General features: G+C 52.2%; 1 protein-coding gene across 1 annotated transcript; it reads left to right on the top strand.

Annotated features, from left to right (window-relative positions):
- Nucleotides 1-27,604, top strand: GABBR1 (gamma-aminobutyric acid (GABA) B receptor, 1). Its single transcript, XM_012660117.1, has 22 exons — nucleotides 1-88; nucleotides 757-960; nucleotides 1,683-1,868; nucleotides 3,544-3,564; nucleotides 4,970-5,130; nucleotides 8,483-8,617; nucleotides 9,023-9,193; nucleotides 10,316-10,417; nucleotides 10,684-10,749; nucleotides 11,269-11,460; nucleotides 16,800-17,042; nucleotides 17,671-17,734; nucleotides 19,283-19,360; nucleotides 20,725-20,875; nucleotides 21,356-21,488; nucleotides 22,819-22,935; nucleotides 23,031-23,138; nucleotides 23,542-23,635; nucleotides 24,362-24,489; nucleotides 25,055-25,183; nucleotides 25,364-25,507; nucleotides 26,186-27,604. The coding sequence occupies exons 1-22, from the start codon at nucleotides 1-3 to the stop codon at nucleotides 26,357-26,359; spliced, it is 2,889 nt and encodes a 962-aa protein (XP_012515571.1). The 3' UTR covers nucleotides 26,360-27,604.

Here is a 27,604-nt window from a genome sequence, read left to right as displayed (position 1 = left end):
ATGCTGCTGCTGCTGCTGCTGCTGGCGCCACTCTTCCTCCGCCCCCCGGGCGCAGGCGGGGCGCAGGCCCCCAACGCCACTTCGGAAGGTGCACCCTTCTCCGGCGACCTCGGGCCCTCCTCCACCCGCTCCCTGCATCTCATTTCTGGTCCTCATCACTATCTCGTCAGCCCTACTTGGCGTCCGGGTCTGGCAACCCCCTGTGCTCGGCACCACTTTACTACTCCTGACCTCCTTCTGTCACCCCACATTACTACCCAGAACCCCTTTTCTCTGCCCACGTTACGCTACACCGCCTTTCCATGCATTATTTTCTCGGCCCAACCCCCTTTCCTGGCCCCACATTACTACCTCAATTCCTCCCTTTCCTTGGTCCCGCTTTGTTGTCCAGATGGTCTTGTAAGGCCCCCGCTTCTCATCCTGATTGAACTCAAATATCTCATTTAGCCCCTTTTTGAACCAAGCTTCACCCACATATTATACCCTTCACAATTTCTTAATTACTTTTCTTCATTACCCCGACCAGCACTCTTCCCTCCGCACTTGTGGGTTCTGTCATCAGCTTTATCCCTCTACTCTCTTTGGCCTTTAGCCTCAGGTTCTGTACCTGTCCCCACTCCCACCCGCTAGTACCCATCCCTTCTCTGTCCCCAGCCTGCCCACGGACCACGCCCTGCTCTCCCCTGCCTCCCGCTGCCTAGTCTTTTTCCTCTTTCCCACCATTCCTCTGAGTCTGCCTCCCCGCCCCCCCCTCAGGTTGCCAGATCATACACCCGCCCTGGGAAGGGGGCATCAGGTACCGGGGCCTGACTCGGGACCAGGTGAAGGCTATCAACTTCCTGCCTGTGGACTATGAGATTGAGTATGTGTGCCGGGGGGAGCGCGAGGTGGTGGGGCCCAAGGTCCGAAAGTGCCTGGCCAACGGCTCCTGGACAGATATGGACACACCCAGCCGCTGTGGTGAGTAGCCTGGGGAAGCCCCTCCCCTCCGCAAGACCGTTCCTTTTCCTGCCTCAAACTTAGCATCACTGCTTGCAAAGTCAGCACTCTAAACCCAGTGGGACCAAATTCACAAATACATTTGTTGAGTGACTACTATGTGAGAGGGATTTGGCTGTGTGCAGTGGAGGTGATAGAGCTAGCAGCCTGCACATTTCCTTAGGCCACTGATCACTGGACAAAATAACTTTGATTATTCATCATGTGAGCTGTTCTCTTTGAGGCTCATTAGTGGTAGATTATGCCAAAAAATTCTAAAATGATTTCATCACATTTTTGAATACCTCTGTCTGCAACCCAGAGACAGAAACAAAAGCCAGTTCAATATTAATATAAGCCAACTATAATAAGAAAAGCAAGTCTGATTGTCTATCCAAAGTTATATACATCTACACATTTCAAAGCCAGAAAGCCACCTACTGTAGCTGACTTTGAAGAGATCCCATTTTGTGTGCTTATAGCCCCATCTTGGGTTCCTGCAATGGAAATGTTTTTTCTTTTGGGAATGTGTGGATGCTTTCAGAGTAAAGGGAGGATGGAAGATAGGGAGGCAAATCCTTTTTACACATGATTTTCTGTAGAGCAGGATGCTTGTGGCTCTAAACCCAAACTTGATCCCTTTGCTCTGTGAGGAGAAGGAGCCTTCTCCAACTCGCCTCTCTTCTTGTCCTGTCTTTCCACAGTCCGAATCTGCTCCAAGTCTTACTTGACCCTGGAAAATGGGAAGGTTTTCCTGACGGGTGGGGACCTCCCAGCTCTGGACGGAGCCCGGGTGGATTTCCGGTGTGACCCTGACTTCCATCTGGTGGGCAGCACCCGGAGCATCTGTAGTCAGGGCCAGTGGAGCACCCCCAAGCCCCACTGCCAGGGTGAGGGGAACAGCCGCCTGCACACAGCTGATGACGCTTGTGCAAGGATGGGAGTGGGGTGGGAATGGATGGTGGGAAAGGATTGGATGCTATAAAAATGGGGGATGGCCTTGGAAAGGTGGGGGTGACAGCCCAGTGCTTCCTTCCATGTACCTGCCTCATACTTCTTCCTGCTGTCCCCATATCCACTTTGCGAACATTGGGGGTTTCCTTCCTTTACCTTTTTTCATATCTTCTCTCTGCCCCCAATTCTTAGCCTCACATTTTCTCTTTTCCTTTATGGATCTTACCCTCCCTTACCTTCTTAAGGTTTAGATGCTCCAGTTTTCCCTAGACTCATTCCCTTTCGCTAAACTTAGAACTTTCAAGAATTGATCCCTGACCATTCATTATATAATTGATTTATTATAAAGCCTCAGAAATAAATCATACATTGTATTTAGAAAAACTAATAAGAGGAGATCTGGGACTGGAAACATATCAGGGCAAAAGACTTAAAATTGGGGGCAGAATTATCAGAACATTAAGGACAACCCAGGGTGGGGTGGGAGAACAGTCCTTTTCTGTACCTGCCCAGACTACTGCCATCATTCCCTAAGGGATTGGTGTTGTGTCTGTCTGCCACTTTTTTGCTGTCTAGTTCTGCACACTTCTCCCTCTGGGCACCCAAACTCTCCCTCTGCAGTCACCTCTCCTGGGATGCAGGCAGCCCATTCCTGTGCCTCATACTTCCTCTATCCTTGTAGACTCTGTCCAGATCCTTTGCCCTGAATTTCCTCCTGTAACTCAGTTATTCTACTTCCAGTTTACTATCCCACTCGAGAAACTGGGAGTCCCATCAGGGGTGGATTTACTGTGAAGCTAATGAAATTAAAGCTTCAAGGTGCCTCACCTACTGGCCCTCTTCCTGTGCTCTAATAATGTAGAGGGCTCTAATAATTTGTTCAAATGGTAATAGGTTTTGGTAATAATTGCAAAAATAAGACTTTTAACAGCAATTGCTTAAAGCCAATTGTATGTGTAATATTTTCTCTTTCTTTTTTTTTTTTTTTGAGACAGAGTCTCACTCTGTTGCCTGTGTCAGCCTAGCTCACAGCAACCTCAGACTCCTGGGCTAAGCAATCCTACTGCCTCAGCCTCCCAAGTAGCTGGGACTACAGGCATTCACCACCATGCCCAGCTAATTTTTTATGTGTATATATATATATTTTTAGTTGTCCAGCTAATTTCTTTCTATTTTTTTTAGTAGAGACAGGGTCTCGCTCTTGCTCAGGCTGGTCTCAAACTCCTGAGCTCAAACGATCCTCCTGCCTCAGCCTCCCAGAGTGCTAGGATTACAGACGTGAGCCACCGCGCCCGGCCGTAATATTTTTTCTTAAAGGACCCCCCCCAATTTTATAATATGCAGGCACCACAAAACTAGGTTTGCCCTTGCCTTTGCTGTTCGCACTCCTGTCTCAAAATCTGTTGTCCTATGAAAAGTAAGAGAAGAAAATCAAGTCCTGACCCCCAGCCCCACCTTGCTCTTATCCTCAGGCACCCTCCCCTCAGAAACGCAGGCTTCTGCTCTCCCCGGTCTTCGGCATGGACAGGTGTGGGAGGGGGCTGGGGATCAGGCCAGGGAAGCTGGGCACCAGTGGTAACTCTTCTCTGATCCCGTCTTTCCTGCTGCCAGTGAATCGAACGCCACACTCAGGTGAGATGAGACACCCTTATCGCGTGCACTGCATCTCCTTCCCCTTCACTCTGCACCCTCCACCCCCAGAAATTCTGCCCTTCGGCTATGGGGTGTCGTCTTTTTCCCACTTCCCCCCACTCACCCCGGTTTGCGACCGTCCCCTTTTCTCCCTACCTGTTTCCTGCCTCCAGTCTCGGTGTTCCGCGGCCGCGGTCCCTCCCCTGTCCCTGCCTGGCTGCACTGCCCTCGGTGCCACCTCCTGCCGGACTCCGCCCGCTGCCAAAAGGCAGAGCCCCAGCAGGGGGCGGCCCCGTGCCGGGAGCCCTGAGCTGCCGCGTCCTCCCGGGGCGTCCTGCCGGGGGTTCCTTCCGTCCTCTCACGGAGCTCTGCCAGCCCCTCCTGGGGTTTCACCCGGCGGACTCCGCCAGCCCACGCCGCATCTCAGCCTGGCAGGCCTCTCACGCTCCCTCTTAGCTCTTCTCCACATCCTCCCCTTCCTTGCACCCCTTCTATCGCAGTTCCTTCTCCCGGCTCCCTTCCTCAGTCTTTCCTACCCAGCCGCTCTTCCCCTCCACGCCGCCTTCACTCCCCGCTCGCCGGTCCCACCCTGCCTGTACCCCGCTCTTCTCCAAAACCGTTCCCACCCTGTCTTCCGCGCGCCCCGGTCCCCAGCCATCTCCTCCCACCCCCTTTCAGACCTCAGGCGCCAGCCCCTTGTCTCGCCCCACTCTCCTCCCCTTCTCCGCCCCTCGCTCTTCCGAGCTTCAGCCTCCAGCAGCCTCCTCCGCCCACCCGCCTCGGCACGCCCCGCCCGTCCTTCCTCCTCGGGCGCTGAAGTGGGACCCCTTCCTGCTTCCCTCCCCTCGGCGAGGTTGCATCCTCGCTCCCCGCCTCCCTCTGACTGCCGTTCCCACCTCGCGCTCGCTTCCATCCCCGCCCCCTTCCTCCCTCCCCGTCGCCTGCCCGCCCCCACCCCCTGCGCTCGCCGCCCGTGACGTCAGAGCCCCCTCCCGGCCCCACAGCTCCCTCCTCCTCCTCCCCTCCGTCGGTCAGTCAGTCCGCGAGGAGAGTCCGCGGTGGCGGTGGCGGTGGCGGGAGGGAGAGCCGCGGGGGCCGGAGGAAGCCAACCTTCCCTGCTTCTCCGGGGCCCTAGCCCCCTCCTCGCCACAAAACCAGGGATGGAGGCGCCTCCCCGACACCCCCTCACCAGCCCTCCCCAGGAAAAGTGTCCCCCTTGAGCGCTTCCCCCTCTCCAAGCAGCTACCCCAGCCCCCAGCCATGGGTCCGGGGGCCCCCTCTCCCCGGGTGGGGTGGCCACTGCCGCTTCTGGTGGTGATGGCGGCAGGGGTGGCTCCGGTGTGGGCCTCCCACTCCCCCCATCTCCCGCGGCCTCACCCGCGGGTCCCCCCGCACCCCTCCTCAGAACGGCGCGCAGTGTACATCGGGGCGCTGTTTCCCATGAGCGGGGGCTGGCCAGGGGGCCAGGCCTGCCAGCCCGCGGTGGAGATGGCGCTGGAGGACGTGAATAGCCGCAGGGACATCCTGCCGGACTATGAGCTCAAGCTCATCCACCACGACAGCAAGGTAGCCCTGGATATGGGAGTGGGTGGGAGGTAGGGGTTTGGGGGGCAGGGGGCCAGCCAGCTACGTGGGCCTCAGTCTGAGTCGCCTCTGGGATTGCAAGGCAGACCCCTCCCATGTGTGACTAGCAGGAGATGGGCTGGGGGTGCAGGAGCTTGGGAAAGCGTCGCAGGGGCTGGAGGTTCAAGACGAGGGTCTAGAGGTTCAAGATGGTTAATCACGCTGCTGGGCAGCCCCTTCTGCCCGGCTATAGAAGACTCATGGAAGTGCCTGGGGGTTGGGGAAACCGGTGACGGATTTAGGTGATTGATTTAGGGTAGTAGCCCATCCTGATCCTCTGAGGGAGCAAACTAACCCTGGGATGGGTTGGGGGGTGGAGGGATTGTCAGAAGTGGGAAGCTGGATCAGGGTTTTACATTTACCATGGCAACAAGGTAAATCTTGGCGTAGGTTGGGGCTGGAAGGAATAGGGACAGAATCAGGAAAATTTTGAGGGACCTGAGAGCTCTAGTTTATTTAGCACAACAAACACAAGGTAGCTGTGAGCCCTTCCCGGCTCCTTCTCATCTCTCTATTCCCAGCCCCACTGAGGATTCCTGGGCTATGGGAATATATGGCATGTGGGATTTGATGGTCAAGAGGTGGGCAGAGGCAGTTGGATTAGGGTCTATACTGGACCCCCCACAATAGCATGGGGATGGAGAAGAGTCGGGATACAGGGAGAAAAAGAACAGAAAAGAATGGCAATTGGTGGGGGTGGGGGTGGGAAGGAGGTAGGGTGGGGTTAGTGAGAGAAGCTGGGACATCCTGGGGAACTTGGTCCCTACTTTATCTTCCCTTTTGGCGTTGTGGCCTCTAGGATGTGAGAAGGAGAATGGGATGTAGGGTTAGGGAGGGGAGGAGGGGGAAAGGTAGGAAAATTTAGGTCCGGGGTATTAGGGCGATGGTTTGTAATGAGATTCCTTTCCTGCCCCTCTCCCCTACAGGAATAATTGGGGTTATGGGGAAGAATGTGACACGGGGAAAAAGGAGATTTGGGACCTCCTCAGATTTATCTTCTCTGACATGTGGCCCCACGGGCTTAAGGGATTGGGCTAGGGTGACATAGAGTACAGAAGGTGAGGATCTGATGATCTTATACCTGGGGTGGATTTGGAATTTAGATTCAAAACACACCTAGAAATAGGCATGTGACTGGGGAGCAGAAGTGGGGCTGAAGGCAGGGTGCTTGGAGAGAAGAGAGCAGGGTGTCAGGAGCTTGGGGAGAGAGCATCACATCCTTTCTGACTGCTACCGTCTCGGTGGTTCTCAAACTTCAGTGTACATTGGACACCAGAGGAGTTTGTTTAAAATAGATTCTAACTCCTTGGTCAGGGATGAATCCTGAGTGTCTGCATTTTTACCAACAGGAATCCTGTCCTGGTGGATGCCTGAGCTGTAGCTAACCCCAGGGTGCCTATGGGAAGAGCAGCAGGGTACAGGAAAATAATTAGGTGTTAGGGTAGGGGAGGCAGGAAGAGAAATAAAGGGTCAGATCTGGTGGAGGGGTCAAGCTTGGAACTAGAGAGAGAATTGGCTTTGTGGGGTGGGCGTGTGAGGAGAGGACAGGGAGGGATGGGTGCAGGCTTTAGGATGGGGATCACAGGGAGAGAGGGGAGCTCTGGCTGTGAGCTCAAACTCATCCACCATGACAGGTGAGTCCCTGAGGTGCTGGGGAACAGATGGGGGACCTGGGAGGAGGGAGCTGGAGAGGGTAGCAGAAGCAGTATGGGGTAGGGTGGGAAGGCAGAGAACTGGAATGTGTCAACTGGAACTGTCCTTTCCTGCCTGCAAATCCAGATCCTTGTAAGAGCAAAGTAGAGGGAGGAGAACAGAGGAAGTTCACTGGGGAGGGGTGAGAATCTGCAGTGGGGAATAGGGTGTGGAAGGGGGAGGGTTGTAGGAAAAGGTAGAGAAGAAATGAGGAAACAAGAAGAGACGCTGGGGACAGACATTGCTCTGTTTATATGTGTCTTGTATGTTCTTGCACGTCCTCATTGTTCCCATTAACCTTTTCTTTAGGTGAGCAGTGGAGGGGCATGGAGGGTCCCTGGGAGAAGCTGGGGCAGGATCTGGAGTACTAGATGCTGGGAGAGCGAGGGAAGGTGGGACCTGAGGATAGAGAAATGCAGAGAGGCACAAGTGAGAGGCATAAAGAGAAAACCTGCAAAATGCAGTTGAGCACTGCCCTTAGCAGGGGGCAAGGGTGGGGTGGGCAGAGTTCAGGGTGAGTGTTGGCTCTGCCAGCTTCCCCTGGCTCCCCCTTCTCCAGCTCCCCACAGTGTCCCAAATGTCAGGCCTCAAGGGGAGGAGAGCAGGCTCTGGGGGCTTTCTTTATTTCCTTTCTGCCCGCCTCCTCCCTCACAGCAGCCTCCCCAGTCCCCCTGCCTCCTGGGTCCCCTCTGCCCTGGCTCCCCACTGGCTACCATTTCTTCTTCACTTGCTTTGGGGCTCCAGCAGCTTCTGAAATGTCACATATCAGCAGGAGGGGAACAGGCAGTGGGAGACCCAAGGCTGGCTCTTCCTCCCTCCTTCCCCTCCTCTCCCCCCTCCTCTCTAGCTTTCTGCATTGTTTACTTTCCCCAGCTCGGAGGAGTCTCTTTCTCAGGCACCCCTAAAATCATCTGGTTTCTTGAGAGTTCCATTCTACTCATTCTCCCCCATTCTTTCCTCATCCTACATTCTTCCCCACTTCCACCTCAGAGTGTTTTTTCTAATGGACCTGTCAAATGTCAGCGCCCAGCAGGAGGGGGTGGATCAGGAGCAGGACCCCCTGGTGGTCTTGTTCCTGTTCTCTCTTGTTTACTTATTGCTAGCCCTGAAAAGAGAAGAGGGAGGAAACAAATGGAAGGTGGGGAAAGGGAGCTTTGCAGAGTGAGGGAGGAATTTTCTTAATAGGGCTTTGAGCATGCTGTCTGGGGACAGGGGGAGAGTTTACTCTTATTCCTGCAGACTCTTTTCTACCCACAAATAGATAGAAATATGGGATAAGGAGTTGGGCACCAGAGGTAAGGGGGGCTTGGGGATGTCTGAGGGTGAGCCTAAAGGAGGGAAGGCAGTGTATGCATTAGCACCCGCAGAAGTGTGCAGGAGGGGGTATGGATAGGCACCAGCTGGAAGACAGAGAAGGGAGTTTAATGAAAGAGAAGGAAAGAAAAAGATACCTGACAGGAAACAATGTCAGCAAGGAGAGGAAAACAGTAATAATAATGCAAGTGAGTAACTGAGAAAGGAACTAGTTTGAGAAGAGACAAGTGGGAAATACAGGCAGGGGAGGGGCCCTAGGAGAGCCTGCTCTCACCCTTCCCCCATTCAGTGTGATCCAGGCCAAGCCACCAAGTACCTGTACGAGCTGCTCTACAACGACCCTATCAAGATCATCCTCATGCCTGGCTGCAGCTCCGTGTCCACGCTGGTGGCCGAGGCTGCCAGGATGTGGAACCTCATTGTGGTAAGCAGGGCTGTGGGGGCGAGAAGGTGGGGTCGCTCCCTTTTGGACTCTACTGAGGGAAAGCGGGGGACTGGGGTTGAGAGGGCTGTGGAGGATCTGCTTCCAAGGTTCAGAGTCCTCTGCAGGCCTGAGCTGTCAGCATCCTAGCCACAGTGGCCCAGCAGTGCCGCAGCTGACTTCCTTCTTTGGAAGGAGTTGGAGTTAGATCAGTGGAAGAACATTCTGATTGTAAGGAGCGTGTGGGCCTTTGAGAATCACTTTTTCTGGAGCAGACCAGAGGTGGGGAAGTTTGGAGGGAGTAGCAGAGAGAAACCCAGAGGCAGGGAGAGGGTTAAAGGAACTCTTAGGCACTCTCAGTGGAGTCCAGGATGAGCAGACCCTGTAGCACTCTCCCTGCCCTCCTAGCTTTCCTACGGCTCGAGCTCACCAGCCCTGTCAAACCGGCAGCGTTTTCCCACATTCTTCCGAACGCATCCATCAGCCACACTGCACAACCCTACCCGTGTGAAGCTCTTTGAAAAGTGGGGCTGGAAGAAGATTGCCACCATCCAGCAGACAACTGAGGTCTTCACTTCGGTGAGGAGAGACTGGGCAAAGGGCAGCGGGCACATCCGCTTGAACTCCTGCGGTGGGGGGGGGGACGTGGGGGAAGATCTTGGTTCTTTATCAAAGGAGAACACATTCCAAGGGGGCTAAGTGTATGTTCTTTCTGCAGCCAGGGGGATGAACGAGGTGAGTTTTTGGGATCTTCTCCATCTTTTTGATTTTGTGATTTTTTTCCCTCCTTTTGATGCTGTGTTCCCCAGACCGATAGGCCCCAAATGACTCAGTTCTGTTAAAGCAGGTTCAAGCCAAAGTTGAGGGAAGAGAAGGGAGGGATATGAGATAGGAATCCAGGAAGGCAGCAGATTCCAGAGGCGCTCAAGGGGGTGGTGGGTGGGTGTGAATGGGAACAGAGGGGATGGAGCCAGTGGGTATGGGGGCAGAAATGGAGAGGAGGGAGAGAAAGAGAGAAGGGGGAAGGAGAAGAGAGAGGAGAGAGAGGAAGGGGAGTCAAGGGGAGAGAGGGACAGACGGATATCTACATGGGTCTGGTAGCTGACACTGAGAGAGAGATGCCAGCAGACAGGGGAGTTTGAAGGGGAGAGGGAGATCTGTGGTGGTAGAGGAAGGGCCCGGCCCTGCATCTGAAGAAGGCAGTCCGCTCCCTCCCTTTTATTCCATTCTGTGGGGCCTCTATCCACTCTTATGTTCAGTGGCTCTTTAATCCTCCCCCACTTTCTCTCAGTGATTCAGACCATTCTTCTCTGATGCTTTTGTCTGTCTGCCCACTTGCTTCTTGAAGTTGATATTATGCTGTCTGTACCTGTCCCTGCCTGGTCTTTTCCTGGTTCCTCTGTTTTCCTTTCCCCCATTTTTGCTGTCAGTGATAGGAGTGGGGTGAATGGGGTGTCTTCCTGGGACACAGACCCACAGGAGCGGCTCACCATGCACCTTCCCACTTGTAAGCCGTGTCCTGAGACTCCCCAGATGTTTTCCTTTCAGCTCTCCCCACCTTGTGGGCAGAAGCTGTCGAGGGAAGGTTCAGGATGGCTGCCGCTTCGCACTGAGTGTTGCTCCATAATCACCAGTTGTCTCTGGTCTTTGCTCCGTCGTGCACCCCACGTTTTTCCTACTTATTTCTCATTCCCGCCCAAGACTCTGGATGACCTGGAGGAACGAGTGAAGGAGGCTGGAATCGAGATTACTTTCCGCCAGAGTTTCTTCTCAGATCCAGCTGTGCCTGTCAAAAACCTTAAGGTGGGACTGCTGGGCGTGGTGGGCTGCCTTTGCAGAGGGCGGGGCGGAGGGATGGTGGTTGGCTGGAGAGGAGAGCCCTGTGGGGGGAGGTTTTGATTCTGTGAGGCAGCAGCGACCCTGGGGAAGTTTGGCTCCATCTTCAGTTGACATTTATCTACTGTCCTTAGAGCACTGTCTTTCACTAAGCACTTTGGGATGGGAAATTGAAGTTGAGAAGGTGCTGGGCTCAGCCCCTCAGGAGCTCTGTTTCTCTCTCCATTCTGTAGCGCCAGGATGCCCGAATCATCGTGGGACTTTTCTATGAGACTGAAGCCCGGAAAGTGTTTTGCGAGGTGGGGTTGGGATCTGAAGAGGCAGTGGGACCGGGCGGGTGCTCTTCCTCAGTTTTCTCGCGGGATCTCCTCGTTGCCTCTCTGCTCCAGTTGATAGCAAGTGATCTGAGGTGACGACTGATACCATGTCCCTGTCCGTTGGCCCTGACTCCATCCCTTGTCTGCGTGCACGCATGCACACGTGCGCGCGCACACACACACATACACACGTGCGTGCACGATACTTTCTCGGATCTCGTTTTCCTACTGCTTTGTTTTTCCTGAGGAGCCTGTGAATTCCATCTTTCCCGACTGGCTGGAAAAGGCCACTCAAAAATAGTGGGGCTGGGGAGGCCCTGAGAAGGAGGAATCATTGAGCTTCTCCTACCACTCCCAAGACTTGTAGATTCCACTTTTTATTAATAGCTCGCTGTTCTTCCCTGATTCCCAAGAGGCTGAATAGTGTCAAGTGAGATAAGATGAAACAACAAAACAGAACAAAAACTCGGCCAGAACAAAAATCCTTGTCTCTGTATTTAGGTGTACAAGGAGCGTCTCTTTGGGAAGAAGTATGTCTGGTTCCTCATCGGGTGGTATGCTGACAATTGGTTCAAGATCTATGACCCGTCTATCAACTGCACAGTGGACGAGATGACCCAGGCAGTGGAGGGGCACATCACCACTGAGATTGTCATGCTGAACCCTGCCAATACCCGCAGCATTTCCAACATGGTGAGGGCGTGGGGGCTTAGAGGCTGGCACCTGGGAGAGTGGGGGGACCTAAGGAACTTCTCAGGGGAGGGGAGGAAAGAGGGTGTGGAGTTTGGACATAGAGGAGGGGAAGGGGCTGTGCCCCACTCTGAACTTATGTGCATTATGTTTCCTGTGCTCTGCTGTGACTTCCTTGGGCAGGAGAGAGAGAGAAAGACGATAGAGTGGTATGTTCAGTGGGTTCCTGATGAGTGGCAGGGCTGTTACCATGGAGACGAGGAGCAGTTGGCGAGAAGTCACATGAGGAAGAGGCGTTAATGATACCATGGATGCTTGTATTTGCAAGCACACCTTTACAGGAGCACTGTTGCGGGCAGAAATGTGTTTTATTTTCTTGGTGACTTACGTTAGTACTTCAGAACTGCTTAATATTCACTCGTGACTGATACGCAATTAGTTTGGATCCTGATGCTTTCTTTTAGTGATTCTTTTTTTAGAATTTTAGATGTAGCAGGGACTTTGAAATCGTTTAGCCCCAGACCATAGGTTAATGACAGACTTGGAGCTAGAAGGTCCATCCTCTGATTTGAGAGGGCTGGGGCAGCCCTGCAGATGCGGGGCACGGCAAATAAGGGTGTGGGCGTGGAGGAAGTGGTTCCTTCCTTGCCCAGCACTGCATCTTTTTTTTTTTTTTTTTTTTTTTTGAAACAGAGTCTTGCTCTGTTGCCTGGGCTAGAGTGCCGTGGAGTCAGCCTAGCTCACAGCAACCTCAAACTCAAAGCGACCCTACTGTCTCAGCCTCCCGAGTAGCTGGGACTACAGGCAAGCACCACCATGTCTGGCTAAATTTTTCTATATATTTTTAGTTGTCCAGCTAATTTCTTTCTATTTTTAGTAGAGATGGGGTCTTACTCTTGCTCAGGGTGGTCTTGAACTCCTGACCTTGAGCCATCCTCCCGCCTCGGCCTCCCAGAGTGTTAGGATTACAGGCGTGAGCCACCATGCCTAGCACTGCATCTTGAAGAGTCCAGGGATCTTGGGTGAGGTTGAGAGGGGAACCTGTGTGTCTGCTTACTACACCAAGTGTATACCTGCTTTGGAGAGCTTGCTAGGGTTGAGTTAATGAGTGTAAAGTTCCCAAATAGCTTATCAAAAAATGTCTCAGATGCATGATTTTGGTGATCCAACAGCAATACCATGCTGTAGATTTATCATTTACATTTGATAGACTCAGAGAGGTTTAATGTCCCAGGTCATGAAGCTACCGAGTGGTCCAGCTGGAATTGAATCCTAGTTAAATCTAACTACAAACTGCTCTGCCTCATGACTTCTAATGGAAAACCGTGAAGCCTGACTAAAAAATTTGTATTTTTATCTGCTAACACTTTTTAGCCAGTGGCAGTTTTTGAGCATGGGAGAAGTAAGATTCGAGAAGTGGGTTCTGGTGGTGGATCGTGATGGAGATCAGTAACCATGTGAACTCTGATCACAGACAGTGTCCTGGGGCATTCTAAGGGGACTGTGTGCTTTCGGCCTCTTAGCTGAAAAATACAATGAAAAGATTCTGGAAGGTCACTGCCCTGGAGCGTACCTGAGAGGTGAGTCATCCTCAAGAACCTAGGGAAGTAGTAGAGCTGGCTGCCAAAGCCAGAAAGGCTTGTTGGTGCCCTGAGCCCAGGACCTGCCAGTCATGGCTTCTGTCCCATAGCAAGGGACTGGAGGAGCCCGACAGAAAATGGAGTTGGTTAGGAATGTAGAGGGACACCTGAGCTTTGGAGCAGGATGACTTGGAGGGTCTCTCTCTGGCTCTTGGTCTCTAGAGAAAGGTAGTGTCCGCCTTCGGCGCATAGGGTTTCTAGTGACACCAGCCTAAAATGCCAGGTGGAGAAGCCAAGATTTTCCAATAGAGGATTGAAGCAGCCTTAACAACTGTCTAGGGAAAAGATTATAAATGAATCAAGCAGCACCAAGACCTAGAGGGCCAGAGCCGTGGAGACGTAGAAGAGAAGCAGAGTTGCCTTTGCTCTCTGAGGATGGCCTTATGTTTAGATCAGTAGTTCTCAAACTTTAGCTGTCATCAGAACCCCCTGGAAAGGCAGTTAGTACACAGGTTACTGGGCCCTTCCCTTGGAAGTTCTGATTCAGTAGATCTGGGGTAGGGCCTGAGTATTTACGTTTCTAGCAAGTTCCAGGGATGCTGATACTGCTGGTCTAGGTATCACACCTGGAGAACTATTAGTCAGGGCAGTCTAGTTTTCAACCAGAGGCTGCAAGGTCTGGAGACATTTTTGGTTGTCACAACGGGCAGTGGTAGTGTGGGGAGGGGGTAGATGCTCCTGATATCTAATGGGTAGAGGCCAATGATGCTTCTGAATATCCTACAATGCTCAGGACAGCCCCTGCCAAGAAAGAGCTGTCCTGCCCAAAATGTCAATAATGCAGAGACCAAGAAACTCTGATTTAGAGAAAAAATCTTTAGGGGCTGTATGTGGAAATGGAGAGTAAGAGTGGCTTTGGAGAACTACAGCAGTGGGCTAGAGGGGAGGTGAGAGGCGGCGTATCTGGAGATACAGCTGTGAGTAACTCCTGATTGGGGTAGAGCTTCCATCAGACCTGGGTCCAACACAAACTAAACAGCTCAGGGTGTACATTTTAGATTGCTGTTCAGCATCCGTTCTCTCATATAGAGACAGCCAGACAGGGCTGTTGAAAAAATTAGGATCATACATTTGCACTTGGTTAATTCGTTAATTTGTATGGGTTGTGGGATTTTTGTTGTTCAGTTTTCCTTAAGTTGCATAGTAAAATTTCTCTTCGAAAATTTATAACCATATCTCTGTTGACTCAAGGGAGAAAGATCGTTTTTTCATAATTTCAGTCACGGGGGCAGAGGTGCCCCCAGTGGTTAGGTGTTTCAGTGGTAGTGACCGGGAGTGAAGAGGCAATGTGAGGAAGTGGGCAGGGGAGGGCAGCATGCTGAGCAGATGAATCCCTTCCTACCTGGGTGATTTTTTGCTGTAGTGTTTACTTTGAACTGAAGATTGGGTAGACCTGGAAGCCAAAGGACTACTCAGAAGTCTCAGCCTGGCTGCTGTCTGTGCAGGTGCATTTCCACGTCAGAGACAGGGCAGGGTAGCTGGTAAGAGTGTGGGCTTTGGTGCCAAACTGCCTGGGTTTGAATCCCACCTCTGCTACTCACCAGCAGTATAACTTTGTGCAAGTTATATAACTTTTCTGTGCCTCAGGTTTCTTATCTCTAAAATGGAGATAATAATATGTAGCATGTACCTCACTGGATTGTCTGAGGATTAAATAGGTTGATATACATACCTTTAAAAAGTGCCCGACATGTAGTAAAAACAATGTAAAAGTTAGCCACTGTCATCGTCATCATTATTCTGTGTAGGGAGGGGCGATATTAATGAAACATTTCAATAAAAGAATTAAGAGGACTTGGTGAATTGAAAGAGTCTAATGTGATTCCAAGGTTTCAATCTCATGTACTGGGAAGTATTGAGAGGTGAGGAAAAATTGAGCTTTGTCTTGGATATTTCGAATTTGAAATTATTGATCATATAGTTACAAATCCTTTAGAGTCAGTTGGAGATACAGATTTGGAATATTGAGAAATTATATAATAGATCTGAGTGTCAGTTACAAAGATGAGGCCGAGACAGGGAAATTTACAAACAGAAAATGTAATTTACTTTATACCCAGCATTTTATACATGTTCTTGTTTCATCCTTACACTAACACTTTAAGGTAGTAGCAGTCCTATTTTTGTCTCAGATTTTGTAGCAGGTAAGTGGATTAATTAAAATTGAAATTCATCCATCTATTTATCCATCCAATAGACTTTTTACAAAAAAGACTTTTTTTAGAGCAATTTTAGGTTCACAGCAAAATTGGGAGAAAGGTACAGAGATTTCCCATACACCCCATGTGCACATCCTTCCCCATTATCCACATCCCCTCCAGAGGGGGTACGTTTGTTACAGCTGATGAGCCTACACTGGTACGTCGTAATCACCCAAGGTCTACAGTTTACATTAGAGTTCAGTCTTTGTGTTGTGTATTCCATGGGTTTGGACGAATGCATAGTGCCATGTATCTACCATCATAGTAGTATACAGAGTATTTTCATTGCTCTATCCAGTGGACATTTATTGTTCGTGCATTGTGGGCTGGGCATGGTGCTGGATGCTAATGGCTAAACGGGGAGTGGAACTCGGTCCTGTCCTCAAGATGGTAGAGCCCAGGCCTGTGTATCTGCACAACCCAGGCTGTTTCCACCACACTGCACTGCCTGTGTCCTTTGTATATCCCACTCTCCATCTCTGCGGAAAGCTGAATAGAGGGAAAAGTGGACAGGGCATGGGAAACAAAGATATTTATTTATTCTTCATTCATCTACTTCTTTCAGGCGGGTGTGTGCGCTAGTACATTCCAAACCCAAACCATTATCTGTGCAGTGGCCCTGTGTGTCACTTGTGCTTTGCCAAGAAGTAGTTGCTGAGTCTCTTCTTGTGTGGTTTCTGGGAGGTGAAGAAGGAAAGAGGTGATTTTCTCCATTATGTAGAAGGAAGTTCCAAGAGGTTAAGTAATTTACCTGCAGTGCTTTAGCCAAAGAAGTTTACTGCCAGGTATACAAAGTCAGGTCTTTTGACCCATTTCATGGGAGAGTTAAAGGAACCATCATTCTTTTTCACTTGCTTGGAAAAAGAAGGTTGAGTGTTGGGAGGGGTGTGAGTAGGATTCAATAACAGACTTCAAAAATGCGAAGAATATTTCTGTAGTTCTCGGTCTTCTGAAAACCCTCCAAGAGGCAGTGCACTGAAAGCACAGCAGAATGACAAGAAATTAGCACACTTAAGGAAAATCTTCCTGGTTGATAAGCAGAGTGAGAAGGGCCGTGGTGTCACCTTTTCTAGGATCTTTCAGAACTGCAGGAACTGTTAGATCCTGGGCCAACTCTATTGAGAAAGTCTGAAGGATGAGAACATCGGTGTCACAACTCTTCGTTGGAATATCCGCATCTCTTCCTTTACTCTGTCTCTACGTTCTGTCCTTTGCCATTCATTACCCAGTGTGTGTATTTGTTGAACTTCCCTGTTTGTGGTTCTGAGCTTGCAGCTGTGCACACTGAGGCCATTGGACCCAGCTAATCCCTGCTCTAGTCCAGTGGCTTCCAATCCCCAGACACATGGGGACAGGCAAAGATTTCGAGTGTATGTATGTTCATTCTGACAGCACGGACACATACCATCCACTCAGGTCGCAGTGTTTGAGCCAGAATTGGATTGCACCTTCCCCCCCCCATACACATTCCAGTTCTTTCCTCATGTTCTTCCCTTTCAAGACATCCCAGGAATTTGTGGAGAAACTAACCAAGCGCCTGAAAAGACACCCTGAGGAGACAGGAGGCTTCCAGGAGGCACCGCTGGCCTACGATGCCATCTGGGCCTTGGCGCTGGCCCTGAACAAGACATCCGGAGGGGGTGGCCGGTCCGGCGTGCGCCTGGAGGACTTCAACTACAACAACCAGACCATTACTGACCAAATCTACCGGGCAATGAACTCCTCGTCCTTTGAGGGTGTCTCTGTGAGTCACAGCAACTTCCTTCACACTCCTCTGTCTTGCCATCGAGAAAGACCCCTTCAGAGAGGCTTCTCCTCCTGCATGCATGCCTTCTGTCCTTCTCAGGCACTTCTCGGCAATAATCCGCCTCAGACCGGGGGAGTAGGGATCCCCAAACCAGAAAAACACATTAAAGACTAGAAGGGAAAAAATGATTTATTCCATTTCTTTCAGCCCCTCCCCTCATTTCTTGTCAAACCAGTTCAGGTATATATGGTCAGATGAGAATCGTAAGATTTTAAAAGACAAAACAGTCTGGAATATTATCTCTTTACTGCTTTTAAAGTGGGAAAATTAGTGCCAGAGGGATTTGGTGACTTGTTCAGGCCACACAGCCAGACGCCAGGTCTGCTGGTGCTCTATCTGGGGATTTTTCCCATTCAAATCTCATGGTGAAGCTTCTCCAGAGAATATTGTTTCTAAAATCTAGGGTATGGGCATCTGGGGTGTGTCCTATATGCAGGCAATGCCATAAATAGCATTCATTCAGAGGCTCAATCACATCAAACGCAGAAGGATTCAAAGAGTCCCTGATGTTCTCCTTCACTTCTGCTTTTGTCCCTTTGCCTTCCTCCACGCTCCTCTCCCTCAGGGCCACGTGGTGTTTGATGCCAGCGGCTCTCGGATGGCGTGGACGCTCATCGAGCAGCTGCAGGGTGAGTGCAGTGGCAAGAGGGGATGGGAGGTGCGGGTCAGGCTAGGGGTGGGCGAGGACACCCGAGACAGCACGCATTGCCTTGGTGCCACCCCCTTCCTGCCCTTTTGTTTTAACTGTGTTCATCGTGCTTTTAAATAGTAATAATAAAAAGCTTAGATTGAATGACACTGGTTGTGTTCTTGAGTAGGGGCATGCAGATTAAAAACAGCCACTCTCTTTCCCAGTGGCTTCTATTTCAATTTCAGAAATTTCCCTTTGGTGGCCTGGGTTGAGGGGTCGATGACCTGTCAGTTAGACTCATGGAAAGCTGTATCTAGGAAACCTGCTGTTTTTTAAGGGAATCCATTGAATTTCCTTGCCATGTAAACTGTCATTTCTGATTCATTTGTAGTAGGTAGAATTTTCTAGATTGTAGGTAGAATTTTCTAGGCTTTTCTAGATTGTATGTATATTTTAAAATATTTTTTGGAGAGAAGGTCCTGCTCTTTTACCCAGACTGGAGTGCAGTGGCACAATAATAGCTCACTGTAGCCTTGAACTCCTGGGCTCAAGCGATCCTCCTGCCTCAGCCTCCTCAGTACCTGGGACTATAGGTGTACACCACCACACCTAGTCAATTTTTAAAATTTTTTGTTGAGATAGGGATCTCACTATGTTGCCCAGACTGGCCTCGAACTCCTGGGCTCAAGCGATCTTCCTACCTTGGCCTCCCAAAGTGCTGGGATTATAGGCATGAGCCACAGCACCCTGCCTAGATTGTATTTTCTTATAATTTTGCAAACTTATGTATTTGCAGAACTTCCATGAGTTAATTTTTCAACTCTAGAACACTCTCAGCCTTTTATGGAGAGGCCAAAAAACCCATTCTTGGCTACCTGTGAAAAGTTTCTTTCTTCCTTTCTCCCCACCTCCCACATCCTCTCAGCTCTTCTTTGTATCCAGGACAAGAGGAAATGGATTTCAGCCATGGTGAAAGGGTGTGAGTTGGCTTTTGAAGGAAAAGTTACGGTAACTGGGACAGTTCTAGAACAGAAATCTTAGAAGTGACTGAATTTTACTTAGTGGCTCTTTAAGAGGCAGATGTAACTTATCCAAGGAATTAGAAACCAAGCCAATGGAAGAGAAATTTCTAAAGTTAAAATGAAAGCCACTGGGAAAATAGATCCTGTCCATCATGAGAAGGAGGATAACCAGAAAGATGTTTAAAGCTTAAGAAGCCAAAATCAAAGCGAGAGACATCTTGCCGGAAGAGGTGCGAGGAAGTGAAATAGGTGGCAGACGCACTGTGCAGCTTCCTGTGGAAGAGTTTCAAACATGCAAGATGTTCTTATTTACTTGCGTTGCCTTGGGAGCCGCCTTGTGTGGCTTTGGAGTCAGGTCACTGATCAGGAGACCCCTAGGTCCGTCCAAGCATGGGTGAGGGGCTCAGGCGCAGATGAAATCAGATACAGCCGTGGAAAGCATCTAGGGAAGTGGGAAGTTGAGAATGTCTGGCTAGGATCGGCTCTTCCCCTGCCTGTGGTCACTTCTGTTGCTGTCTGCACAGGTGGCAGCTACAAGAAGATTGGCTACTATGACAGCACCAAGGATGATCTTTCCTGGTCTAGGACGGATAAGTGGATCGGTGAGTGGATCCTGCTGCATTTCCCTTCAGCCCCTCTGAACAATCTAGGGAAAGAGTAGTGCCTTTGAGTGAGGCTGGAGGTGGGGGCCGCTAGGTTGGAATGTGGCTGGGAGCTGGGCCAGGGAAAAGGGTTAAGAGAGTGGCCACAACTCCAAGACGTGGGTACAGGAGACTGGTGTGTTTGGGAGGGAATAGCTGGTGGGCAGCACTATTTTTAATAGTACATTACTGTGGTAACTGGGATTAGAGTCAGGGGGGTGGGCAGAGGGGGGGAAATGGAACCTCCATTTGGGTTTCCCAGATGTCCCGGTGCCTGGATACATCTGAACCAGCTACTTCAAGCCTAGAGCTGTCTTTGTCTGTCTTCCTCAGGAAAACGGTTGCTTAAACTGTAGAGAAGGATGCAAAACCTCATATAACTGCCATCTGCTAAAATGTGCTTTTGGAAGAGGGAAAGTAAGCAATTGCTCTTTGTGTAGTTGGTGGCCTAAATGATAGGAAAGAGGAGAGAATGTGAAGGTGGGCAAAAGGAAGGACCTCCTGGTAAAGAAAGGATAGCTCCTCGAGGGCGTGGGGAGGCCCAGCCATCTCCGACAGCTGCTGTCTGCCTCCCCAGCTGAAATCTAGTCGTTCCCAGCACTGCTGGAGTTTTGCAATTTTTTTATAATTTGAATTTAGGACAGTGTTCTGCACTGCTATAAATGCTGCCGCATGGCCTAAATTGCGCCCCCCCCTTTTTTTTAACTAAGCAAATTGAAATTAGTTATTTTGGTGAACTCTAACAAATTTGAACTTCCACTTAATAATAACTGAAGAACACCTTTGGGAATATCACCCTGCCAGGGTTGAAATCTCAGATCAGCGTTTTTGGTTTTTGGGTGTTTTTGTGTAGGGTTAGGAGGCCACACTAGAGACTTTGAGGCCCCTTTGGCTTTATGATTCTGTGATTGTCTTTTTTGAAGCCTTTGATTCGGGTTTTAAGAGACCTCATAAAAGTTATTTCTCAGCTGTCTCTTTCTTTCTCCTCTGATTTTCCTTTCCCACAAGAAAGATAGAAAAACAGAAAGAACAAACAATAACAAAACAACTTTGGGGACATGCCCTAATCATATCCCAACCTCTGGACAGAGCGTTCGCGCCAGCCTCTCATCTCATTTTTGATTGCTTCCTGAGGGCCCTGGCGCCTGCGAGCTTCCACCTGCAGCCCCTGTTCAGTGCAGTTGGGGCCCGTGTCCTCAGCCAAGGATGGAAGCCCATCAGCAGCCTAGTCCTTCGCCTCTTTCTCCCATCCCATCTTCATTCCTCCTCCTTTGTCCTCTTCCTTTCTCTTGTCCCCTCCCCTCATCCTCCCCTGTGCTATGCAGGAGGGTCCCCCCCAGCTGACCAGACCCTGGTCATCAAGACATTCCGCTTCCTGTCACAGAAACTCTTTATCTCCGTCTCGGTTCTCTCCAGCCTGGGCATTGTCCTAGCTGTTGTCTGTCTGTCCTTTAACATCTACAACTCACATGTCCGGTAAGTTTCTCTTCTGACTTTTCCTTATTCTGTCTGCCTGTCCAACATAATGACTGTGCTCCTTGAGGGGGTGGGAATGAAACCTGTGTAACTCCCAATGCCACGTATCATGGAAGTTTTCATTCCGACTTAACTGAGAATGAAAAAGGGGGAACTGGATATAACCCCCACCCCTGCTCCAAAGCAGCTAACTGGAACAAAAGAAAAGAAAAAACAACCTTTGCGGCCAGGTCACACAGCCTTGGGCTCTAATCGGTAGAGGTCTATCCTGGTGGCGGCCCCATGCTGGGAAATCCCTCTGCAACCCTGGCCCCAGCTCCCTGACCGAGTGGCTCTGCTGCCTACTCCAATCCTGTCTTCCTTTTGTCCCGTGGCCCTAAGGAGGGGTCATGCCGTTGCATGGCATTTGGAGAGCTGAGCCTCCCTGAACAAGAGGGGTAATCCTCTCTCTCCCTCTCCACCCTCCCACCCCTGCCCTAGTTATATCCAGAACTCGCAGCCCAACCTGAACAACCTGACTGCCGTGGGCTGCTCGCTGGCGCTAGCTGCTGTCTTCCCCCTTGGCCTGGATGGCTACCACATCGGCAGGAACCAGTTCCCCTTTGTCTGCCAGGTGAGGAGGTGGTGGGCACACACGCGCCTTGCAGGATGGGACTCTCCCAGCCCTCTTGGGAGCCCCTTCCATGATGTGTGGTTCCCATCTTTCTCTGCCTCTTGTCCCTGTTCCTTCCTCCTAGTGTCAGCCCTTTTGCTTTCTGGCTCTGTTCCTTCTTTCTGTGCCTCCAGACCTTTTTCATTCTGTGTTTACTTGTCAGTTCCAGCGTTGCCATGGCGTGCCTTGCAGGGAAAAGGAGGGAGGCGCTGAGGACAAAGGAAGGGGGTCTGCTCAAAAAACCCTGAACAATGGGGGCTTGTGTGTGGTGTGGGGGCAAGAACCAGAACTGTGGACTTCCCACGGCAGCCTCAGTGGGGGTTTGGAAGGATGGAGGCAGAGATCTAAGCAGGCAGCAGAGTGAACTGGGGGGAGGGACCACTGCCACACAGGGAGGGGGGCCTCTGAGACTCTTGGTACACGGAGGGTTCTGGGGCTGCGGGGACAGGCCGGCTTCAGCAGTGATATTTGAGTGGTTCTCTATTATGCTGGTGGGAAACATCCACTCTTTTCCCCGATTCTGCCCATCCTTACTCTCTTTCCTCTGCCCTGTGCTGTCCCGATCATCTGTGCACATGGCATTTGCACGTATATGGCATTTGCACGCATGTGCACATGCAGTTCATCAGGAGGCACCAGCGTGTGCTGGGAGAGGCAGACGATTGGTGCGATCGCAGAGGTGCGGCGTAGGGATCTGCATGAAGGGCTGTGGGAGCAAAGAAGGGACCGCAGCTCGCAGTTGGCATGGTTGGGTTGACCACACAGAAGAGGTGGCATTTGAATGTCGAAGGATGCATGGGGTTTTGTCAGCTGGAGAAATAGAGGAAGGTTGCTCCAGGGACATGGGGAGCATCACGTAGCTAGCAAAGACATGAAAGAGAGTAGACAGGAGAAAGTGGGTAGTTCAGCACGGCTGGAGCGTGGGGTGGGTGCGGGCCTGGGAGATGAGCCTGGGCAGGTGTGTGGGGCCGCATTGTGAGGGTCTGTGTCACACCCGGAGGACTTCAGGCTGTAACCCATAGGTACTGGGGAGTGATCAGAGGTTTTTGGCCCTAAATCCAGGCGATTTTAGCAAGATCAGCTGGTGTAGAAGTAGAGGATGGATAGGAAGAACTGTTGAAGGTGGGGAGACCACCCCTTTGCTGCCCTTCCCCTCTCCATTCACCTTGTCCCCCACGGCTGCATCCTGCTGCTTTGCCACCTACCCCGGCCCACACTCCCTCCTAGACTGGCCAATCCAGTCCCGCTCGCTGCCCTGCCTGCTCCACCTGCGCTCTGTCTACCCTTCTAGGCCCGCCTCTGGCTCCTGGGCCTGGGCTTTAGTCTGGGCTACGGCTCCATGTTCACCAAGATCTGGTGGGTCCACACGGTCTTTACAAAGAAGGAGGAAAAGAAGGAGTGGAGGAAGGTGAGCTGCTTCCCTATCCTCAGCCTCAGCTCCTCGGCTCCTGGGGCTCAGAGGATTTCCCCCTGACATGTCCGTGCCCCTGTGTGCTTGCCCAGACCCTAGAGCCCTGGAAGCTGTATGCTACGGTGGGCCTGCTGGTCGGCATGGACGTCCTCACTCTCGCCATCTGGCAGATTGTGGACCCTTTGCACCGGACCATTGAGGTACCGCTGAGAGGAGGCGCTGGGCGCTGGGATCGGGCTGAGTGGGGCTCACTGGCCAGCAGGGCCCTGGGGCCATGTGGCCTTGAGGGACACAGCTGCTTGGTGAGAGTGCCTCTGCCTTCTGAGCGGAGGAAATGTGTCCTCTCCTTCCTGGAAGGAGCCTGCCAGAGGCCTCTGGCTCCATCTGAAGAAAGGGAGTGGTGGGGCCTAGGAGGGCTGTAGCATTTCCAGGCATCGGGAAAAGTGGGGAACAAGTACTTCCAAGGTGTGCTCAGGCCTGGAGTGAGAGTCGGCATCAGCATCGAGGGTCTCCTAGGGCAGGGTGGGGGTCAGGGGCTGAGCAGAGTTGAGGAGGGCAGGGGAGGGTGGCAGCCATCTGTCCTGTGGCCCATTTCTTACTTAGACGTTCGCCAAGGAGGAACCGAAGGAAGATATTGACGTCTCTATCCTGCCGCAGCTGGAGCACTGCAGCTCCAAGAAGATGAACACGTGGCTCGGTGTGTGGGACGTGGGGAAAGGAGGGCAGTGGTGCGGCAGAGGCGGGAGGGGCAGGCGAGGGCAGTGGGCCGGGGGCAGAACCACGTTTGGGAGAGGGGGCGGAGAGCTTCCAGCCCAGTTGCAACGTCTCCCTCTTTGTCGTTGCACTGATACTTCCTGAGAACAAAGCTGAGTTGGTCTTTTGCTGTGAGGAGCTTAGGCTCCAAAGCGGAGAGGAAGAAGAATTTGTGTTGAGCAAAGGGACGAGTGGGGATGGCCCCTTCTTGATGCCATGCGTGTCTGGTCAGCTCCCTAGGTGAAAAGCGGGGCTGTGAGGTCATGGGTTTAGGCCCCACTTGGCCTTATTAGTGTTGCTCTGATTATGGCGACAAATGGCAAACCTTCCCACCTGGAGGGTAAGGGGTGAGACGCCATGTGTGGCCCAGACGGCCCATCCCCAGCTGTTCAATAGGCTCCATCCTGACTGACAGCTGCTCACAAGCGTGTCTTCCTGTGGGAACCCTAGGGGGAAGCTGGGGGGTCTGGGCAAGTTGGGTGGACATAGGGGGTGGGCGACACGGGTGAGGTGTGCTGGGTCGGAGGGGCTGGCTTGGAGAGGAGATCCCCCTGTCCACTGTGGAGCTGGGAGGTGGAGCACCAGTAGGTGAAGGGCAGAGAGAGGACGAGGACTGAGTGGGGAGCGCTGAGGTCCTCGTTGCCCAGGTGACCCTTTCCTACCACCCTAGGCATTTTCTATGGTTACAAGGGGCTGCTGCTGCTGCTGGGAATCTTTCTTGCTTATGAGACCAAGAGTGTGTCCACTGAGAAGATCAATGACCACCGAGCTGTGGGCATGGCCATCTACAATGTGGCGGTGAGCACTGGCCCCTGCCATCGACCCTGTGGGCTGACGCGCAACCGGGAAGAGTCAGGCCCTAGATCTGGGATCAGTTCCATGAAAGTCTTAGAAAGCTTGTTAATGCCTCAGATTTATAAAGCACTTTATATTATAGTCTGTAAAGCCACTACAGACATTATATTATTCATCTTCTTGCAGCCAGTGAAGTAGGTGTTGGTACCTCACCGTATAGGTGGGGAAGCAGAAACACAGAGAAGTGAAAGTTCTGGTTCATGGCTGGACTCTGAATTGAGATTTCCTGCCGGCTCTCCTGAGGGGCTGCCTCTCCACGGGCATGTGGACCCTGGGAATCCCTGCCCTGAGGGAGGGGTTGACCTAGAGCTGGGAACTGGTTTGGGGCAGTTTATTTGGGATTATTCTCAGTCTAGATTTGAGGATGACCCTGAATTTGGATTCTTTTCAAATGGAAAGTTCACCGGGAAGGACTCTGTCCTTGCAGGCTCTCTCTGGGGGAAGAAGACCCTGGATCTTGTCTGAGCCTACAGATCTGAGGCTCCCCTAACCCGCTCTGTCCCTCTAGGTCCTGTGCCTCATCACTGCCCCTGTCACCATGATTCTGTCCAGCCAGCAGGACGCAGCCTTCGCCTTTGCCTCTCTTGCCATAGTTTTCTCCTCCTACATTACTTTGGTTGTGCTCTTTGTGCCCAAGGTGAGGTCCCATGGGCCCCCCACGCTGCCCTCCCAGGACTCCATTCCCTGCCCTTGCCCGCCCTCCTCTTGCTCCTTCCCTTGTTTTGGGCCCAGCTTCCTGGGGTCCTTCCAACTCCAACCCTCCACCAGCTAAGCACGGCACAGGCCTGCTCAGCCAGCCCACACCCTCTGCCCCCAGATGCGCAGGCTGATCACCCGAGGGGAGTGGCAGTCCGAGGCGCAGGACACCATGAAGACAGGGTCATCCACCAACAACAACGAGGAGGAGAAGTCCCGGCTGCTGGAGAAGGAGAACCGTGAACTGGAGAAGATCATTGCCGAGGTGCGGGGGTGGGTGGAGGGTGAGGTGGGCTGGGGCGGGGGAGGGGTGGCCCATGAAGCCAGGTGCTCATGATTTATGGAAGGAGGGTCTTTGGAGAAAGCCTGCAAGGGAGGGAGTGCATGGAGCAGGATAGGGACGGGAAAGGGTTGAGGAAGATTCAGTCTCAGGCACAATCTGGTGTTGGCCTGGTCAGGTGGAGGGCGCTCTGGAGTGGGAGGCAGGAGGGTGGCCACTGCATGTGGGTGGCAGCGGGGGGAGGCAGCTGTGAGCTGTTTGCAGCCAACACAGCAGCTGGATGTCACGTGTTCCGCCAGCAAATGGGATCTGGACAGGCGCCCACGGGGTCCACTGTGCCCCGGGCAGTGGTTAGGGGCTGGTGCGATGCCAGAGGGGTGTGTTCCAGCCAGGCTGGCATAAATTTCTGTGCGATTCACTGAAGCTCCTTCCCCATTTCCTCCTTTTGTTTTAAAATTCCCTCTGATTTCCCTGACCTCTTTTCTTCTACTGATGCTCCCATTACATTCTTTGGCTTTCCTTGTTCTGGTTCTGATTCCTCATTTAAATTCCCTGTCATTTATCCTGTGTCCCACCCCCATTGTTCTGTGCTTTTCCTCTCTTTCCCTCCCCACCCCTTCACAACCTCCCCTTCTCCCGCTCCGCAATTGTTTCTTCCTCCAGAAAGAGGAGCGCGTCTCTGAACTGCGCCATCAGCTCCAGTCTCGGCAGCAGCTCCGCTCCCGGCGCCACCCCCCTACACCCCCAGACCCTTCTGGGGGCTTGCCCAGGGGGCCCCCTGAGCCCCCCGACCGGCTTAGCTGTGATGGGAGTCGAGTCCACTTGCTTTACAAGTGAGGGGCGTGTGAGGGAGGACAGGCCACTTTGGGGGTGGGGAGAGAGAGATGGAAGGGGGGGACTCGGGAAGGCAGGGTCTCCTATCCCCAGGGGAAGGTCCAATCCCATCTCTTGTAAATACATGTCCATCTGCGAGTCCTGGGCTTATTTGGGTCTCTAATACCTCTGGGAAACAGACCTTTTTCTCTCTCTCCATTCATGTAGTCTTATATCACTGCTTCCTCATTTAGTTTGTCTCTGTTTGGAGCTGCTCACTCCCTGCCTCCTCAGCCGCCTCCCTGCATCCTCCTCTCCCGTCTGCTTCTCTTCCCTGTGCCTGGTCCCACCCAGCGGGGTCTCCTGACAAGTGCTCTTCCCACCCCTGCAGGGGCCTTCCCTTTTCTCTGTCTCAATCTCTCTCCGTCCTCCTTGCCCTTCCACACAGGCCCACGTTTTGTTCCCCCGGAATTTGGCTTCTTCTGGGGACTCATTCTACTTGCCAGGCTCACTTGCTCCTGCCCCTGCCCTGGGTGCCCGCGCTGGCCACACACACGCATCCTCCCCTCTCCCGCTTGTGCCCCTCCTCACGCTCATGTGCACACGCGCTTTCCGAGTGCTGTCTTCATGCTCGGTCACGTGCTCACCTGCACGCCCCGCACTCATAGCTACATGTGCTCCTCTCACGGTCATGGGTTGGCCCTTGTGTGTGTCTGGGTAGGTGCGTGCAATTCGTCTAGCATGCTGAGTCATGTCTCTCCTACTTGCACACAGCCATGTTTATCCATGTGTTTTCCCTGTGTACCCTCAATGTACCTTGTGTACCTTCTTTCCTTTGCACCTTAAAATCGCCATATTCCTCCAGCAGAGCCACGTGCACCCGCCCTGCACAGTGTCATATGCACTCTGCCCCCGTTCACGCTTGGCGGGGCCATGCGCGCCCTCCCTCCTCACAGAATCTCAGTCTCTGCTCGGACTCCCCCTCTCTGTCCACTCGTGTCCCACCCTCAGTCTGCACTCACAGTCATCCTCTCCCAAGATTGCTCCTTTCATTTTGTGTTTTTTGAGGGGAATTAAGGGAAAAGAAATGGGGGCAGGTTTGGAGATCTGCTTCCAGTGGATCGTTGGTGAGACTCCTGACCAAAGGAGGGCACCTGGGACTGCTGGGATGGACAGGTGGACCGACGGGGCGGACGGTGGCGTCCCTTTCACACTGTGGTGTCTCTTGGGGAAGGACCTCCCCAAAGCTCAATAAACCAGTGAACAGTG

Source organism: Propithecus coquereli, unplaced genomic scaffold, assembly GCF_000956105.1.
Source record: "Propithecus coquereli isolate 6110/MARCELLA unplaced genomic scaffold, Pcoq_1.0 Scaffold656, whole genome shotgun sequence".
NCBI lineage: Eukaryota > Metazoa > Chordata > Mammalia > Primates > Indriidae > Propithecus > Propithecus coquereli.
The sequence above is the reverse complement of the archived record's forward strand: the minus strand, read 5'-3'. Positions and strand labels throughout refer to the sequence as shown.

Coding starts and splice junctions, on each gene's coding strand:
- GABBR1 (XM_012660117.1), top strand. CDS start 1: ATGCTGCTGCTGCTGCTGCTGCTGGCGCCACTCTTCCTCCGCCCCCCG. Junction 8,618..9,022: donor GGATGTGGAACCTCATTGTG/GTAAGCAGGGCT, acceptor CTGCCCTCCTAG/CTTTCCTACGGCTCGAGCTC. Junction 9,194..10,315: donor CAACTGAGGTCTTCACTTCG/GTGAGGAGAGAC, acceptor TTCCCGCCCAAG/ACTCTGGATGACCTGGAGGA.